Genomic DNA, 17,607 nt, shown 5'->3' with positions numbered 1-17,607 from the left:
TTGTTTATTATAAGGGGAAGTATTAACTGCAAGAATACAGCATCAGTTTTTACACAAAATGCTATTTGGGTTAATGCTAGATAAACTGCAAGAACCAAAAGGTAAAAATCAGAGTATCTAGGAAAAATTCTTTCATCATTAAGACATTTACAGCAAAGGGGGCAAATATCCAAGATAATATAGCTGAAGTCAGGGAGACAGCAAAACTGCCTTGGTGGGTAACATTCAGGCCAGCTAAGGATCTTCCAGGCTTCCTCAGATATCCCTTAGTATAGGCAATATGACATTCAACCATCACACTTTACACCTTGAAACTGACAAATTAATTTTAGAGTATCTCCCTTAACTAATAGTTTCAACCTGCCACTCTCTCAACAACTGTATTAAGTGCCAGAAAAACATTTCACTGTAAATGTGTGATTAACTTTTTTACCCCCAAAACTCAGCAAGACCCAAAGGGGTTTTTTTTTCCTTTTGCTGCTGCAGGCCCACTTTCAGATATCCATTTGGTTCTAGATGTGCTATCCTGGCAGCAAAGCAATACATGGAGCATATTACTTCTAATTATAATCACAGCAGTGCAATTGCATATGAATATAATACTATCTAATTAAAATCCAGAATTTGAATTCAACTGTAGTTTAAGACTTAACCTTTTCTGGAATATACACTACAACAGAAGCCACAGCAGACACTATCTTGTCAAAAGTAGTACAAAGCACTTCAGTATAATGAAATAAAAGGACAAATCTACTTGTCTAAAAGACAATTCACTGTACACGTTTTATTTACAGTTTTGTACACTGTCTTAATATGAATGGGACTGCTTTTCTATTTGAGCTGTACTTAAACCAAAGCAAAATTTAACCTAAGGAATACAAAGTGTTAAAATACAGCATAAGATACAAAAAACAGGAATACTATTTCTAGTAAGGAATGTAATTCTGGTGTTAACATTTTAAAAAATCCACAATTATGTTCAGGAAATCACACAAACATATCACTGATTTGACTTGAAATGCATGAAATTTGTAGCAAAGCTTTGATATTACAAAATAATTACCATAGAATGCACAAAATTAATGTTTATTAAACCTTTTGTCATATTCCCAGATCCTTCACCAATGTTACATGAGCAAGAACTGAAATCAGAATATCACTAATGTTATCAGAAAGGGAAACAAATAAATTAAATCTAGCAGCCATCAGCATCAATTACAGCAATGACCATGCTGTATAAAGAAAGATTTGCTAGAAAAATGTATGCATCATACTCTTCTTTCAAACCAGCAAAACATGTTATTGCATACAATGCAAAGATGAAAAAAGTAGTAGTTTATTCCCCTGTAGAAATGGCACTGTTTTCAGGATTTTTTAATATAATAGTTATTTTCTTAAGAAGCATCAGAGAATGGGTTAGGGAGATGTATATGGCCTTGAGGTTGCACTGAAACGATGCACTGAAACGTTGCACTGAAATTCTTTGATTGGAAAAGGTTATCTTCAGCCAAAAAATGGGGTGGGGTGGGGGTGAGGGAGAAAACAGAAGTACAAGACAAAGCAAATGAGTTTCACAAATTTAGCAACATTTAGATGGAAATCAGATTTAAATGCAGTCCACTCTGCTTTTATAGAGGCTTTGGTTCAGCTCCCAAATCTCGATTGCTTGACGCAGTCTCCTATGAAATACTCTGAAGGTATCTTCTTAAACAACAAACCTATTTTTAGTGGTGGAGCCACTTTTAGTAGCTGTGTCAGCATGGGACTGATAACCAATCACTATCTTTTGAGGAAGTCCTAACCTTTCCTTGTATACTCTCCTGGGAAATTAAAAACACAAAATACAAATTTAAGTTGCATTGTTCATAAGAAAACATGACCTTAGTTTTCATTGTGTAAACTCCAGATGCAATATATCTGAAGCTTTTACATTTTGTTTGAACGAACATCATTCCACTATTCACACCATATTTGACCTTATCATTTAGCACAAGCATGTAACAGCCATAATAGCATATAATGAATTTTAGGACTTGTTATCTGGTAAACCTCCAGTACATATGCAGGTTATCATGTGCTAAACTTCCCTTAAACCATGTTTCTCTGCAAGATGGCTTAGTGGTGAAAGGTCCCCTGTGCAAGCAGCGAGTCATGTCTGACCCTTTGGGGGGGATGCCGCTTTTGCGACATTTTCTAGGCAGACTAAAGCGGGGTGGTTTGCCATTGCCTTCCCCAGTCGTCACCTTCCCCAGCAAGCTGGGTGCTCATTTTACCGACCTCGGAAGGATGGAAGGCTGAGTTGACCTGAGCCGGCTACCTTAGAGGGAATCCAGCTTCGGCTGGGATTGAACTCAGGTCATGGGGAGAGTTTTCGGTTGCAATACTGCTGCCTACCACCCTGTGCCACACGAGGCTATGCGCAAGATGGCTTACATCTTCAAATAAAAATGGCATTAGCACTGTTTTGTTTAGTCAGTTTATTTGACTTAGGATGTTTAACATGCAAAAGAAAGACAAAAGCCTTTGCTTTAATATTTACAAGAATGGTCAAAGTTGATAAAATTCCCTCTTTTGCAAATTCATGAATCATATGGGAACTAGCAGGTTTTTCTACATCTTAATTATGGCACTTTGGGGCTATGTACTAGGTTGACAGAAAAATACTGCCTTCCTATCTTCCATCCCACCCCATTTCATTTTTAGGGCTGTCAGCTGTGAGCCTCCTCAGTGGTAAGCAACCCAAAGTTCAAACTGATAGGGGACTTTCTTTAAAATCCTCAGTGACAAAATTACCTAAACTGGTAACTTTAATTTAATGTTCCTAAGTGTCTGTCAGCTCCCCACCAGAGATGGCAAAGCAGCTGGCAAAGCCAACTGTCTCAAGTCTGAATTACTAAAGCCGTCTACTGGCCAAATTACCTTATAGCTCCCTCTGTTCCCTGATTTGGATTCAGAACTGCACCGTTCGGGACATCTGAACTACCTCTGTGTCTCTCGATTGGCAACCTCTACTTTGGCTATTTGCAAAAAATGTCAGTTTAAGCTGCTGATGTTATTATGCATGGGAACATTTTGTTACTTGGAAAATCAGCTTGAAACTTAAAAGCCTGTGCTCAATTCAATTGTTTAGGAAGGGCCAGCTGGTACCACCTTATGTTTAAAATAGCCATGCCATTGATGAAAGTTTTTTCTCATCTTGTGCCAGTCCTCTGGAATCAACTAATTTTAAAAGGTGCTAAAAATGTTTCTTTTTAATGGACCTTTGTGAAACTAAAATATGTTTTTAATGCAGCATTCTATTAGATATGTTTTAACAATTGTTTAAAATGTGATAAGGACTGTTCAGGACACTGAGGCTCCGTATCTTAGCTGTGATCTTAAATTAGACTGAAGTGAGTCAATGCATTAATTTTTGATATTGCATTTAATTGTTTTATACTGCACTTATACAGGCACATGAAATATAAAGCAACTAATAATATTGCAACTATGTTTGTTCATTCAGTATGGCTGTTACTTAATCATCTTATGTAAATGGACCTTATGGAGTATCAATATACAAGATACTTGGAAAAAACTCTTTGACATAAAATGTAATACTATTATTTAATTTTTATACTGCCTTTATTTTTTTTATCAACTCAATGCAGTGTATGTATTTAATGTTCCCACCTATTTTTCCCACACAACAACTCTGTGAGGTAGTTGGGCTGAGAGAGAATGACTGGTCCAAAGTCACCCAGCTGGCTTTCATATCTAAGAGAAGACCAGAATTCACTGTCTCTTGATTTCTAGCCCAGCACCTTAGCTGCTATACCAAACTGGCTCTCCAAATATATATTTGCTATGTAACATTATTAAGCACATTTGCTACTTCACGTATCACCTTGAGAATCCTGAAACAAATTATGTACAAGATTCTGCTGCAAAAGGTAGATGGGTTCAAATATAAACAGCCATAATTTGGACAGTAACCAAAGAAAACAAAACAAAACAAAAGCTTTTCTCCTGCATGGCAACAAAGTCACTGGAAGCTTTTTTCATAAAACACAGATTAGTATTATACCCAAAATCCTGATGTGTTGAAATAAATGAGCTTCATAAATTAAAAAGCTGACCTGTTTCATTTGAACACAACTTAATACCTGAATTAAACAATAAAAAACAGCTAATAAAAAATAAAAGCAAAAGCTTTCTTTTAAAAAACAAAAACAGTGTTTTTTAAAGTAGTTATTCTGAAGTTTCACAACATTAACTTACCCTATATGTGTAACAGCATCTCTGTTTTCACATTCAGTAGTCCATATTGCTATTTTATCCCCCTTGGTTCTAACATTAACAACAGCTCCACACACATCATCACTGTAGTCATCAAAGGATTCTCCAATAAGGCACAGCAGCTACAAAATTGAAGGTAACAATAGACAAGCAAACAGTCTAAATAACAAAATACAACTGAACACTTGCAAAAAAATCAACACTATATAACAATGTAAATTTCTACCAATTTCAATATACCATCAGAGCAAATTGCCATTTGGCAATAGTTTACTGAGAAAGAAAATTCTCAGTTCATAGCTGCTACACGAAAGATCCTATTATAGTAGAAGGTACCTTATTGCAAAAGATTTGACTTAGAATCCCTTCTATACTCAAAATCCCCTTTCTTCCATCAAGAAAGATAATCTTTATAAAAAAAAGTATAGCCCTGGATCTTAATATAACCATACCAAAAGATTACCACCATCGCTGACTTAAAGACTTGTGCCAGAGGGCCAGCATTATCATTTTTTTGCTTTAAATTTAACACACTTTTAATTCAATTAATCCATCACAGCTTCTAGATACTGATTTGAAAAATAGACAACTATGGAATGTTTAGTTACTGACATGGAGAGCTGGATAATATCAGTACATTAATGACACCCAATGTCAAAATTCCAAATGAGTGCTCCTGGTATATGGGGCTACCCTTGAAGAGTATGGGAAGCTTTAGCTGGTCCAGAATGCAGCTGCGCAGGTTATTTTTGGTGCCCCTAGATTGGCACATATAACACCTTTACTGTGCGAGCTGCACTGGGTGCCAGTTTGCTTCCGGGTCCAATTCAAGGTGTTGGTTATGACCTTTAAAGCCCTAAATGGCATGGGGCCAGGCTACCTGAGGGACCGTCTCATCCCCACAACATCGACCCGCCCCAACCGGTCAGGCAGAGAGGGCATGTTACGGGCCCCGTCGATAAGAGAATTCCATCTGGCAGGGTCCGGGAAGCGGGCCTTCTCTGCAGTTGCCCCCACCCTTTGGAACAACTTGCCCCCAGAGGTGAGGCAGGGCCTTCACTTCCGACCTTCAGGAGGGCCCTGAAAACCTGGTTCTGCCATCTTGCATGGGGTGGGAAGGTGGGCAACCATTCATGGGGTTGGCTCGTGCCTCAGACCCCCTCCCACCTGATCAGAATTTTTAACCTCTTGGATTTTATACTTATTTATATTGTATTTTATATTTGTAAATTGTTTTTATAAGATCTTAATTGTCTGTCATTATAGTCTTAATTTTATTGTAAACCGCCCAGAGTCCCTCTTTTGGGGGAGATGGGCGGTAGCAAAATTTGAATGAATGAATGAATGAATGAATGAATGAATGAATGAATGAATGAATGAATGAATAAATAAATAAATAAATAAATAAATAAGGAGATGATTATGTCAGCTTCACTAATGAGTACTCTCTGGCACACACCAAAAAAAAAAAAAACACACTAAGGAGTCTAGCATGAGTATTACAGACACCCAATCAAAATGGTGTAATCTTGTTTCATACATGAAGGCAAAGTTGAAAACTAAATAAAAGCCTGCTTATTTCCAAACATCAAAGCCACAAATGCCAACTCAATCTCATAGCATGATGGGAAGTAAAGCTCAGGTGGATTGAAAGTTATAATCCAGAAACATTTATACTAACAGTGTTTAATTTTTTGGGACAGGTAGCCATTACTGCTTTGCCACACTGTATAGTAAAAAGCTATTCATAGATGACCTAACATTGACTAATTCACCCGATCTAAAGATAATTTCACCAAAAGCAAATGAATAATCACCTCCTTTAATAAAGGAGAAACATTTCCTTCCTGAAATGATGCATTTATTTTCCAAGTTCTATTCACTTGCCAGAACTTCCTTGGACCTAAAGATGCAATGGCCTTCACAAATCTAAGCATGCTGTCAACATACGCAAGAAAAACTATGTTAAAATAATCTGACCAATTGCAAGAAACAGGTGATTGATATCCCTGGTCCAAAGTGCTACAAAGACACTGATCTGAGTGATTGTACTAGTGGGCTGCAAATCACCCACTGTACAATTTATCTCAGATATGGGCATTCCAATGCCACCCAGGCAAAGCTGTTACCACTTTGATGTGAAGGTAACAAATAATATTTTTTACTCTTTCCAATGTAAAGGAATCTTGGGGAAAAAAAATATGTAGACGGGTTTGGGACTCTCTCTGTTTAGCCAATAGCAGAATAACTCCCTGAAAACTGAACAAAACGGAACTAATTTTGTTGGGAAAGATGATAGAAAAAGAAAGACCGAGTTTGAAAATGGGCAAGATCTGGCTGTGGCAGCAGAAAAAACACGTCCCTCCCCACCAAACCACCCAATGTTTCCTTATGGGAGAAGCAATTGAGCAGCAACTCAGAAATACAGGTAGTCCTCGCTTAACACAAGAGGACAAGTAGATACATAAGCCTCTACATCTTTACACAGTGTGGGCCACCAAAATTGGAGCCTGGTGAGGTGTAAGGCTTTCACACCAGGATGTGGCCAACTCCTCCGCTCTAAACTTCACTTCTTGTGAAGTGACCCAAGGAGTACTGTTCTAAGCAACAGGAGAGAATTCAAGAACTCATGATCTCCATGCTTTCCTACTGGTCACTGACACCTCACAGGCCTACAATATACTTTATACACTTACAAATACACTGTATATCAGGGATATGAAACTTTCACCTACTAGGTTTCTAAAACAAGCCCCAGCATTCTCCTTAGATTGATTGTAACTGCAATGACATTAGTTTTGTGACTGCGAGCTCTGCTGTATATTTGGGATGATCAATATGACATGATGGCAATCCATCCAAGAGAACATGAAAATTATTTCTAACACATCTCTTGAACCAAATTCCAGAATCTAGGAGGATTCACAAGTCTCCAAAACCAATTGTTTAACAGGCCTCCACCCAATAAGAACATTCAATGCCAAGAACACCCTGATGTAATAATGGTCTAACCATGATCAATTAATTATCTGTATGGATTTTGTACATTGTCTTTTCCCTTTAGAAATTGGGAAAAAAGAACTCTTCTCTTAAATATGATCAAAACAAGCACCACACACAGACAAAAATCACTTACTGTCTCTAGCCAGAAGCGATCAAGATCACTTCGTCTCTGCTGCTTGTTTAGTGTAATTAGCCATCGCCCTCCTCGTTTATTCTTCTCATCTTCCCACATGGGTTCAATACCATCCTAAAAAGTGCAGTTCGATTATAAAACACAATATCCACATGTGTATTTAACACAATTTATTTTTAAATATTTGGAATTTGTTTATGTTACTAAAATTTTAGTCATGCATGAAACAATGTTGCTTTAAAAAAAATCAATATATGAGCCAGTTCACAAAAATATTTTCCTTCTGACAGAGAAATGGAAATTGAGGACTAACTAGATTAAGCATTTTTATTTACAATACTATGAAAACAGAGGCAGTGAGTGATAAAATGGGAAAGACAAGATTAGCAACATTTAAATAAATGTTGCTCATATGTTTAGCCTCACCTTTTCTTGAGAATATCATTATAATATTAACATGTATCCTAACACAGAAATCCCACTATGTACATACAGAAACTAAAACCAATAATAAACTCTGTATGAAGCCTCCTTAATATATCCTTTAAAGTCTTTTAGTTAGCAGATTACCCTCCAAAACTGCCTAACAAGATGAAATAGACTCAAAAGTTTATTCTGCATACCTTAAAGAGTGAGTAATCGCAACCAGGCATTAAATTACTAGAGAGCTGGATATGGTTATATAGCCTATTCAGGAAAAATATAATAAGTACAATGAATGAAGTGAATTATCACAAACATTAAAGATTACAGATACTCAAATGTCTAAAAACACATATATTATCTTAAATTTGAGGGTTAAGCTTTCAATATGAATTCTCAATAGCACAAATTATTAAAAGAAAAAATAGTAAAGTCATACAATAATTACTTCAAAAATTAACTCAACACTGCCATCATCACAGAACTTGAGAATACAGCTCACAGGTATTCCTAATACTTGACAAGAGCTGGTTGCTTGCAGTTTCCTAGGTGCCTATATTTCTTTCAACCACTTTTTACTACAATCATAGCAAGCAAAAATATTTAATGCCTTCTGCTTTCCCAAACTTAAATCTAAATGTTCATTATAAAAGTCAAGACAAATTCAAATTCATTTCATTTTTTCTTTGAATATTCCCTTTCATTCAACTTATTCTTCTCTATTTCCTCATATATAATCCTCAATAACAAACAGAAGAGAGGAAAAATAAACCAATCAAGTTTCAAGTCATATTTATAATTTCACTTACGCCCAAAAATCTTCAACAGTATCAAACTTCGAGATCAGACGAAGATTTGCTTGCCAGGTTTTACTTTTGTCATTTTTAAAGAACCAAAGTGCCCACCTGGGGGAAACAACAACAACTTCATGTTGGCATACAATATACAATTAATATTTATTTTAAAAGGCAGGAATTAAAATCATAACATATATAAGAAATTTGGAAAGGAAAATACAGACCAAGAGTATAAAAAAAAGTATACAGGTTTAATGTTCAAAGCTACTAAACAACTGGGTACACAATGGAGGCTCTAGATGTCAACAATTCAGCTATAGGAGGAAACCTGAAGCCATGCCTATGTTTACATAATGACTGCTTAAGCCCAAACAAAAATTGAATTACCCCTCTTTTCTCAAATTTCCACTTGCTGGAAATGGATCCTAAGGAAATCAGTTTGAACGATATAATTTGAAACATGACCTTAAATAACTCATAAGCCTTCAGTGGCACTTACAGCTAGCTGCCAAATGAATCAATTAATCTGATTCAGAAACTAGAATTACTTATACCATCTCCCTCTTTAAAAGAAAAATATAACATTCAGTTGTTCTGAAGAGGAACTAAATTTGGTACATTATTAATTATTGATTAACAATTGATTAATCAGCTGATTCATCCACTTTTTAGATAGAAATTTTACTCCAGGCAAAATCATTTTGCTGTTTCATCTGTAAGGAAATAAAATACATGAAATTATAATTTCACTAATCCAAGAATCTTAGAATTGTGATACTGTAGTTTTTTTAGTATTGAAACCATAAGATCACTAAGGATATCAATAATAAAGAAGAGCTAAAATCATCCACACTTGTTACGGTGTGATTGCAGGTTCTCCATGGACAATTCCTAGTTATTTCTGTAATACCTTCCACATAGATTAAAAAAAAAATTTTTTTTGGCTTGAATTGATGCACTACCTTTTATGGAAACTACCTATATACTAATAAAACTCTTGTGTCTGTTTGTACTTTGTAATCTTTAACTGGGTGAAATGGTGCATCGCATGGCAATAATTTTTGAACCAAGGTACCTCAAATGGGCTAACTTACAGAATGCATCAAAATCCGGGACCCATGACTCCCATGGAATTGAAATTTGGCAAAATTTATAAAACATTTTATGACATAATACAAAATGTCATAAAACAAGAAGTCAACTCCTGATGTTTGACTGTGCAAAATAGTCCAATATGAATGACATGGGCTATTTTCAAGGCAGATACATCTCTGAATATCTCCCTGAATTTTAAAGAACTTTTCCAGTGAAGACAGTACATTAGAAGTTCTGCCACTGTTGAAGACATTGAAGAATACGGTCAGGAAATATCTCTTGAAACAGTGACCCAACAGGTCACGGGTTGTCTAGTAGGCAAAAATACTAGTTTCCCATACAATTACTGCATGTATGCTCAGACGAAGAGGTTAAGTTAGTAACCGATATATTATTACACTACCCATTGTACCACCTATGCCATCTGGCAATCATATCATAAAACTGATTGTTACCAAGTTTCTCCCACTAGCTATGGCTTGCAAAAGGTAGCTGATACCCTCATTATTGTTTCAGGTTTGGAGGGGGCTGAATTTTAAATTTTGTGCCTACGTTTTATTGGCCTAATACCATAAATACACAAAATTAAAAAATCATGACTTTGCAACTGTTTCTATCAACTACCACCTATCACCAATATATCTAACTAATAATCATGAACCTATTCAGCAAACAGAAATGGAAAATGGCAAAAGCAGGCTATAATACAGAATTGGATGATTAACAGCTAAAATGCCACCTATTCATATACTTCCTTTTAAAAAATGCAGGTAATAGCCCATTAGAAAAAATATTCTATTTCTGCATATTTTTTTTGCAATGGGTTAGCACATAAATGAAAAACGAACATTCAAAAACACTCAAAAATACATTTCAAGATAATTCAAATTTTAAGCTAAAAGCATGCTATGTTCCTTTAAAAAAACTACTATACAACTGTCTCCATATAATATCAACAATTTTAAATTCATATATTGCTCACTGCCAATCTACTACATGCTTGGAGAAACATTGGCCAATGGGAAGGATTGTTGCCTTCATTCCCTAATTTTGGCCATCTCAGAAATATTTATGTAGTAGCTAATATTGAGAACAAACTTCAATTCTGGCTATTGATCTACTCAGGCTGTACTTTAAATCATTTTCTTGCAAAAAATATGGAAGACCTGAAATGAAAACAGATAACTAAATATGACAATTCACAAACATGAATGTACCATATTCTACCAATAAAGTATAAACATATTTCAGTTTTGAAAAATCAAAGGGGCACTGTATATTATTCCATAAATACTGTGAACAATATATAAGATATTGCAGTTACATGTAGAACTAAGACATTTGTTTCTCAAAAGGTATCCCCTGAAACCTTCAAGGTTTATGTATTTCTGGAAATGTATCTTTCAGAAGAGGAAACAGTTCCATTTTCAAGGAAAAAACCCAAATATTCTAAGAAAAAACAAAATATTCTAAAGATGAACTATTGTTTTCCATATCCTAAACTTTAATGCAGCATTGGAAAGTTGCTTTAGCTACAGTATATTGAGTCAGATGAAGTATTTCTCCTGTTTGAAAAAGTGAAAGTATATTTTCATACAGATTTTATTTTATTTATTTATTTTTCACATTTCTATCACCGCCCATCTCCCCTGAAAAGATGAACCCTGGGCGGTTTTGTATAGATGTATTTGTAAATGCTAGTAAAAATAACAGTGCCCTGCAGAGAGTCACCCTGTTTGAGTTGGGTGGCCCTATAAACCCAATGAATGAATGAATGAATGAATGAATGATGAATGAAAGAAAGACAGAAAGAAAAAGAAAGAAAGAAAATTAAGCAGGGAAATGCACACCCAGAGAGAGTGAGTGTACTTATTTTCAGAAATGGGTCTTCAGCTGAGATTAACATTGCAGGTTGAAGGATGTCATACAATTTTGGAAGGATTACTGCTGATAAATCATTCTAGCTAGAAACTGAAAAAGAATTCCTTCTAAAGAATTAAAAGCCATCATATATAATTGATATAAACATTTAACTAGTAGTACTGTGGTTTACTGTAATAATGGTTTAGAAGATTTTTAAGACTATTTCCTTAAATTATTTATGCAGTTTTATATTGCTGGTGCTAAATACCATTTCAGAAACTCCATTTTGAAAGAAACATACACTGAATTTCTTCAGTGGCTTGTATGGTAGCTCAAGATTGCATTTACATTTCTAAACAGACAGAAAACAGGAGTTAGACATGTTAATCAAAACAGGCATGTGCAACTTCTTTCAGATAAAGAGCTGTTTTAAGGCCTTGAGTTGTATGTGGAAAGTTGTACTCCAAAAACTGAACAGAGAAAGGAAAAACAAATGTATGTCTTTATTTTAATTAAAATTAGATAAAATCAGTATGATTATTCCCCAGGGCTTAAGTGTTTTTCCTATCTATCACATTAGCATTCACTGAAAATTTTTGTAAGTATTTTGAGACTAACAGGCTATGTCCTTTCAACTAAATCCTAAAAGTACTGACAGTCCTCAACCACATCCTACAGCTATTAAGATGACAAGGAAAAGTTAGAGCAAATATTTAAATTACACTGAAAAGTAACATCCTGGGAAGAAACCCAAATCCTTTAAGATTCTGAATAGGGAGATTGTATCAAATACTATCTGTAGCACAAAGTGCAATTTGGCTGAAACGTACACTGGCTAGAACAATTAACTCCTGTTTAAATCAAGAACTTATTATCTGTCAACGGTGCATTTCAAATTGTTATGCTAAAAAGATCACAGTATGAAATGTATGACAGGTTAGTATGTTATACATTCCAGTTTAAAATCACAACAAAGTTAGTTATTTAGAACCTTGTTATGAAGTTTGTAAAGGTAGCAGATTTTCAACTGCAATCTCTTGAAACATAAAGAGAATACCCATTATATAACATTTCAGAATTTATCACAAAGGACCTTAAAGTAATTTAAGATAAAAGACAAATATTTCCCAACTTTTATTTTAAAAAGGAGGATGTTTATGGATATGTATTCTGCATTTTTAAAACTAATTTCATTCCAAAATGCCTAGCTGATTCTGTTTTGGAACACACTATTACACAATTTAAAGGAAACATGCCCCACCTGTTCTGTAATGGATGCTTAACATATGTTTCAGGACTCACTATCTCCTGACTTGCTGATGTCTCAGTTTTCTCTTCTTCTGAAGTCTGAGGGTTAGAAATGGTTTCCTATATAAACAAAATAAACGATTAACTTGCTTCTTTATAAAGGATAAAATATTATATATAAAGGTTTTTTTGAAAGATAACCACTGTGTCCAAATATTCTGCGATTAACATTTGCCAATCCTTTTAATATGAATACGTCGATATAGTTTTCCACATATAGGCATTCTAGAACAATTAGAACTAAACTTTATGTGTAGTCCTCAGGAGTCTTCTCAGACAATTGCAACTGGAACAAAAAGATATAATCAATTTTTCCACTCAGGACTGTATTATCAAATGTGTGCAAATTTAGCAAAATGTTATTTTTCTTAATGCAGTTCTCAATGCACATGCTATTAAAAGTGATTCATTACCAGAAACCCTACGCATACACCAAATGTATGGTTCAGATAAAAAGGGCAATAAAATTCCAAATAATGGTACCCATCAACATATATTTTGAATTATTGCTAATTTTACTACACTGTAAACAGCTAAGTTTATGTAGCAATTTTCTCGCCCACTTGTCTTTCTACATATTTCATTAAGATTTGTAATAGTAAAACATATGATAGAATAAAATTTAGATACTATCGAGCCACTCTCAATTGTAATACTGTAGTACATTTGATTAGGAAATATGTACAAACATTATTTATTGCAAACTTCATAAATTATGGACAGACAGTATGAAAAACAAAAAATAATGGGACAGTTGCAGATGAAAGTAGTTACGTTAAGATCTCAAAAAAATCAGTGTTAAATGTTATGACTAACTTAGGTACTACTGATTTCAGCAGGATTAGGTACAAACTACTTTGTCTGGATCCAAACTGCAGGTAGTCCTTGGTTAACAATGGTAATTGGGACTGGAATTTCCATTGTTAAGTGATGCGGTTGTAAAGCACGAAATCATGTGACCACATCACTTAGTTACAGCAATCCCAGCAATCCCCATTCCCATCATTTAGCAAGGTTCATGGGTCATTAAGTGAGGATCCCCTCACAACTTCCCACTGGCTTCCAATAAGTGGGAAAGCTAGCAGGAAGTTGCAAATCCCAGGTGGTTTGCAAGCAGGCCAGCAGGCAGGCAAGTGGCTGTTGCAGGGCGGGGGAGGGTGTGTGGGGGTGCAGTGCAGCGTGAGCGTAAGGCTCGGGATAGCTGCTGCGGGGAGGGTGTGTGAGTGACCAGTGCAGTGCGAGTGCAGTGAGGCTTGGGGTAGCTGCCCCTGGGCAGGGGAGGGCGCGCGAGGCTTGGGGTGGCTGCTGCCAGGAGCAAGAGACTTACCCAAGCAACTTGCAATGTTCCCTGCCGGCTTCCCCACTGAGAGAAGCCGGCTGGGAAGGTTGCAAATGGTGATCACGTGACTGGGATGCTGCAACCGTCGTAAATGTGAGCTGTTGCCAAGAGCCCAGATTGCGATCACACGACAGTGAGGGTGCTGGGACAGCCAGAACTTCAAGGACTGGCTGTAAGAACCACTAGTTCAGCACCATCGTAAGTTCAAACGGTCGCTGAATGAGTGGTCATTAACCAAGGACTACCTACAATGAAGACATCTGTACTGCCACATAAAATGGTATATTCCTGCCAATTTTTAGAATTACATCTATAAAATCTGGGAAGAAACTGTGTCAGACTCCACAATCAAATGACTGATGAATCGTCTGATCGTGTCTGCCATGATGAGTCAACGCGTATCAAGAACAGAGGAGAGGGGGAACACCAAGGAGTGTGAAACTATTCTGTTTGGGTTAAGGAGGGGAAGTCAAGGTCATACTGCCAGAGACATCTGCGCTTGGTATGGCTGATGGTTGGAATTAGGTGGGAAGAGATGTAAGGGGGGAGTGGGGTGTTGGGTAAGTTTTAATTAGGTAGTTAGGCAGGAATCTTTAATCACAGCTTTTCTCTTGATCTGTACACTACTCTCAATAAATCTGAATTCTGCTTATTTCAACTGTGCATGGGTCAGGTCATTATTGGGATCCAAGGTGTCAGTTCTTAGAAACTGACAAAGCTGTTTCCTGCCCCCTAACAAGGCTAAAAATCCTGATCCAGATACAAAAGCACTATTTGCAAATGAAAAGTCCTATGAGAAATGAAGCTAATTATGAAGATTTAATCTGTATATTCTGTGTGCCAGACTATCTGGAGATACAGTAGTATCAGTCATCTAACAGATGGTGTACAAATCTATGTTAGTTAAAACTAGCAAACAAAAAGAGAACCATTTGATATTACCTGTACAGGGACTGATTAAATATGTAACTTTCATTTTATTACCTGTTCTCTTAGCTGCAATTATAAGATATAATTATATCTTAGGTGAAGGAAATCTTTCAACAACCAACAAAATAGACTTGTCATCCTTTAACTTCCAAGCTAAACAGGAATGAAATTAATGCTTATGCATACTTGTGGATCATCTGAAAACTAAACTCAGCATTTCATACTTAATCCTATCAAATTGTAAAGAAGCTTGTAAATTTACTTTAATAAATTCTTTTTAAGAAAAGAAAAATCATGGTGTCAGCTACAATTTCTACATACAATAAAACTTCTGAACTAAATATATCTGCTTTGACCTCACTGATTTTGCTGGCAGTTGAGTGTTTTGAGGTTCATTCCCATATTATAACAAAACTACATGAATGTTCAATATCTTTTTCATGTTATATATTTAATAAGCCTGTCTTTCAAGTGAGTAAATAAAATTAAAATAACATAGATGCAGGTATTCAAAATGTCAGCTTACCTTTACTGAACTACATAACCCAGAATGGCTTTCAATCATGATGATTCAAAGTTTTTAAACTCTAATTCTTTCATAGAAGTCTCCTGTATACATACACTTTTTTTCCTATTTGCTTTGGAAGCTGATAACACTTACAAAAATTAGAGATGTAAATTGTAAATTGTGCCTACTCTTGAAAATGAGAGATGACATTTTTTATAACCAGATGCAGAGGGGCATAGTACATGCATGCTATATCCTGGCAAATTTCAATCCTTCTGAATGTACAGTGAAATACCGCTAAGCCAACTTGAGTGTTTAACTTGCCACTACCTAAAGTGTCAGTGACAACTGCAGTTCACTTGGTTCAATGCCAGTTATTTTCCCCTGCACAATATTACTACTGTCATCTTCCATTGCATCTCAACCCTTACTTTTGTAGTTCACCGGTCAACTCACGGTATGGTAAGTTGCAGGGGGGGGGGCGAGGGGCACCTTTTTGTTTAATAAATTAATATCTGAAAGCGATGTTTGGCCTTAAAAATTCTGCACAGCTTGGAGGAAAAGAGGAACAAACGTCTATTCAAGCATAGGACAATTGTATGAAGAAGGCCTGAATCAGAGACAACCTTCTTTATGGAAAAGGTGAAGCCTGAGTTACAATGAAACAATCAGGACCCCAAATGTTCAGATCCCCCCCCCCAAATTATGCTGGTGTGAAAAAAAAAATTAGCGTTTTCCTAGCCGGTTCTAAGGAGCTCAATCGTAACTACACTTTTCTTGGGAAATACAGAGCAAAAAAGCGAATGGAAACAAATTAGGCCAAGGATCTGAAAGAAAGCGATTTTTGTCGCCTGGTTCGGAGGCACAGCTTAAATCCACAGGACGGTGCCACCCGAGAAGAAACAAACGGGCGCTGAGACAGCATTGAGAGGAACCACGGAGATCAGGGATGGGGGCGGTGGAGGGAGTGATTCTCCACCGGTGTTTGGGCACTCTGTGTCTGGCAGGCGCGGGAAGACAAGGAAGGAGAAACAGGCCGGCATAAGCGGCGCGATCCGCGAGCTGGCACGACGGAATAGAGAGAAGTTAAGTCCAGAATGGGGGCCCAGAGTCCGACTGAGCTCCGCCTCCTCTCTCGTGGTGATTTCTCCTCTCCCTGCTCACGCCGGCCGTCTTCGGCCTTCCTCTCTCTCCACCTCACCCGTCACACGACCCCTCCCCGTCGCCCCTCAACGCCCCCGCCCAAACTGTGACGGCACAATCCTGGCCGCTCGCCTCACGAGCTCGGAGCCCCCCTCCCTGGCCTCCCAGGTCTTCCCATCCTCCTCCCGCAAGGCACTCCATCGCACACGCCGGCGCCTTTCGCTCGCCGTATGCGCGCGCGCGACACACAAGTTCCCAGGCCGCTGTCTGCCGCCCTCCCACCTCGCCAACCATCTCCCCCCCCCGCCACTTTCGGCTTCCTAGCTAAGAGATTCTCTGTCCCCTTCAGGGCCGCGCGGCCTTTCCATAACCTTCTCGGAAGCCTAAGTGGAAGGCCGAGGGCGGAAAGAAAGAGGAAGACGGGAAAACGAAGGGAGGAAACGGGAATAAGGACACTCACCGGTTCCACCGTCGCCATCTTAGATCGCTCTGATCGCACAAGCGCTGAGGGGAGGGGAGAGGTAAAAGGGGAAGGCGGATAACAAATCAGGTTCGAAAACGATTGGTCGGCGAGGAGTCACGTGGAGGCGACGGCCGTTTTGGCGGCTCGGCGCGTGCGCAAGCCCAGCGCGGGGAGGGTCGGTGCCTGCTGCCAGAGGGAGCAGCAGCAGCAGTGTCTTATGGGAATTGTAGTCTCGGATGATTTCCCCCCCTCTCCCCACCTCCCCTTCCAGGAGAGAAAGTCACGTGGGAAAGGCAGGCATGTCAGGCTGAGACGACGTTGCTC

The 17,607-nt window shown here is 37.5% G+C and overlaps 1 protein-coding gene across 1 annotated transcript; it reads right to left on the bottom strand.

Moving 5' to 3' along the window:
* Positions 1-754: 754 nt before the first annotated feature.
* Positions 755-17,342, bottom strand: EIF4E (eukaryotic translation initiation factor 4E). Its single transcript, XM_063310823.1, has 7 exons — positions 17,281-17,342; positions 12,854-12,960; positions 8,647-8,742; positions 8,038-8,101; positions 7,415-7,528; positions 4,261-4,400; positions 755-1,820 (listed from the first exon to the last, which is right to left on the bottom strand). The coding sequence occupies exons 1-7, from the start codon at positions 17,296-17,298 to the stop codon at positions 1,706-1,708; spliced, it is 654 nt and encodes a 217-aa protein (XP_063166893.1). The 5' UTR covers positions 17,299-17,342; the 3' UTR covers positions 755-1,705.
* Positions 17,343-17,607: the final 265 nt, after the last annotated feature.

This window comes from Candoia aspera, chromosome 8, assembly GCF_035149785.1.
Source record: "Candoia aspera isolate rCanAsp1 chromosome 8, rCanAsp1.hap2, whole genome shotgun sequence".
Classification (NCBI taxonomy): Eukaryota; Metazoa; Chordata; class Lepidosauria; order Squamata; family Boidae; genus Candoia; species Candoia aspera.
The sequence above is the reverse complement of the archived record's forward strand: the minus strand, read 5'-3'. Positions and strand labels throughout refer to the sequence as shown.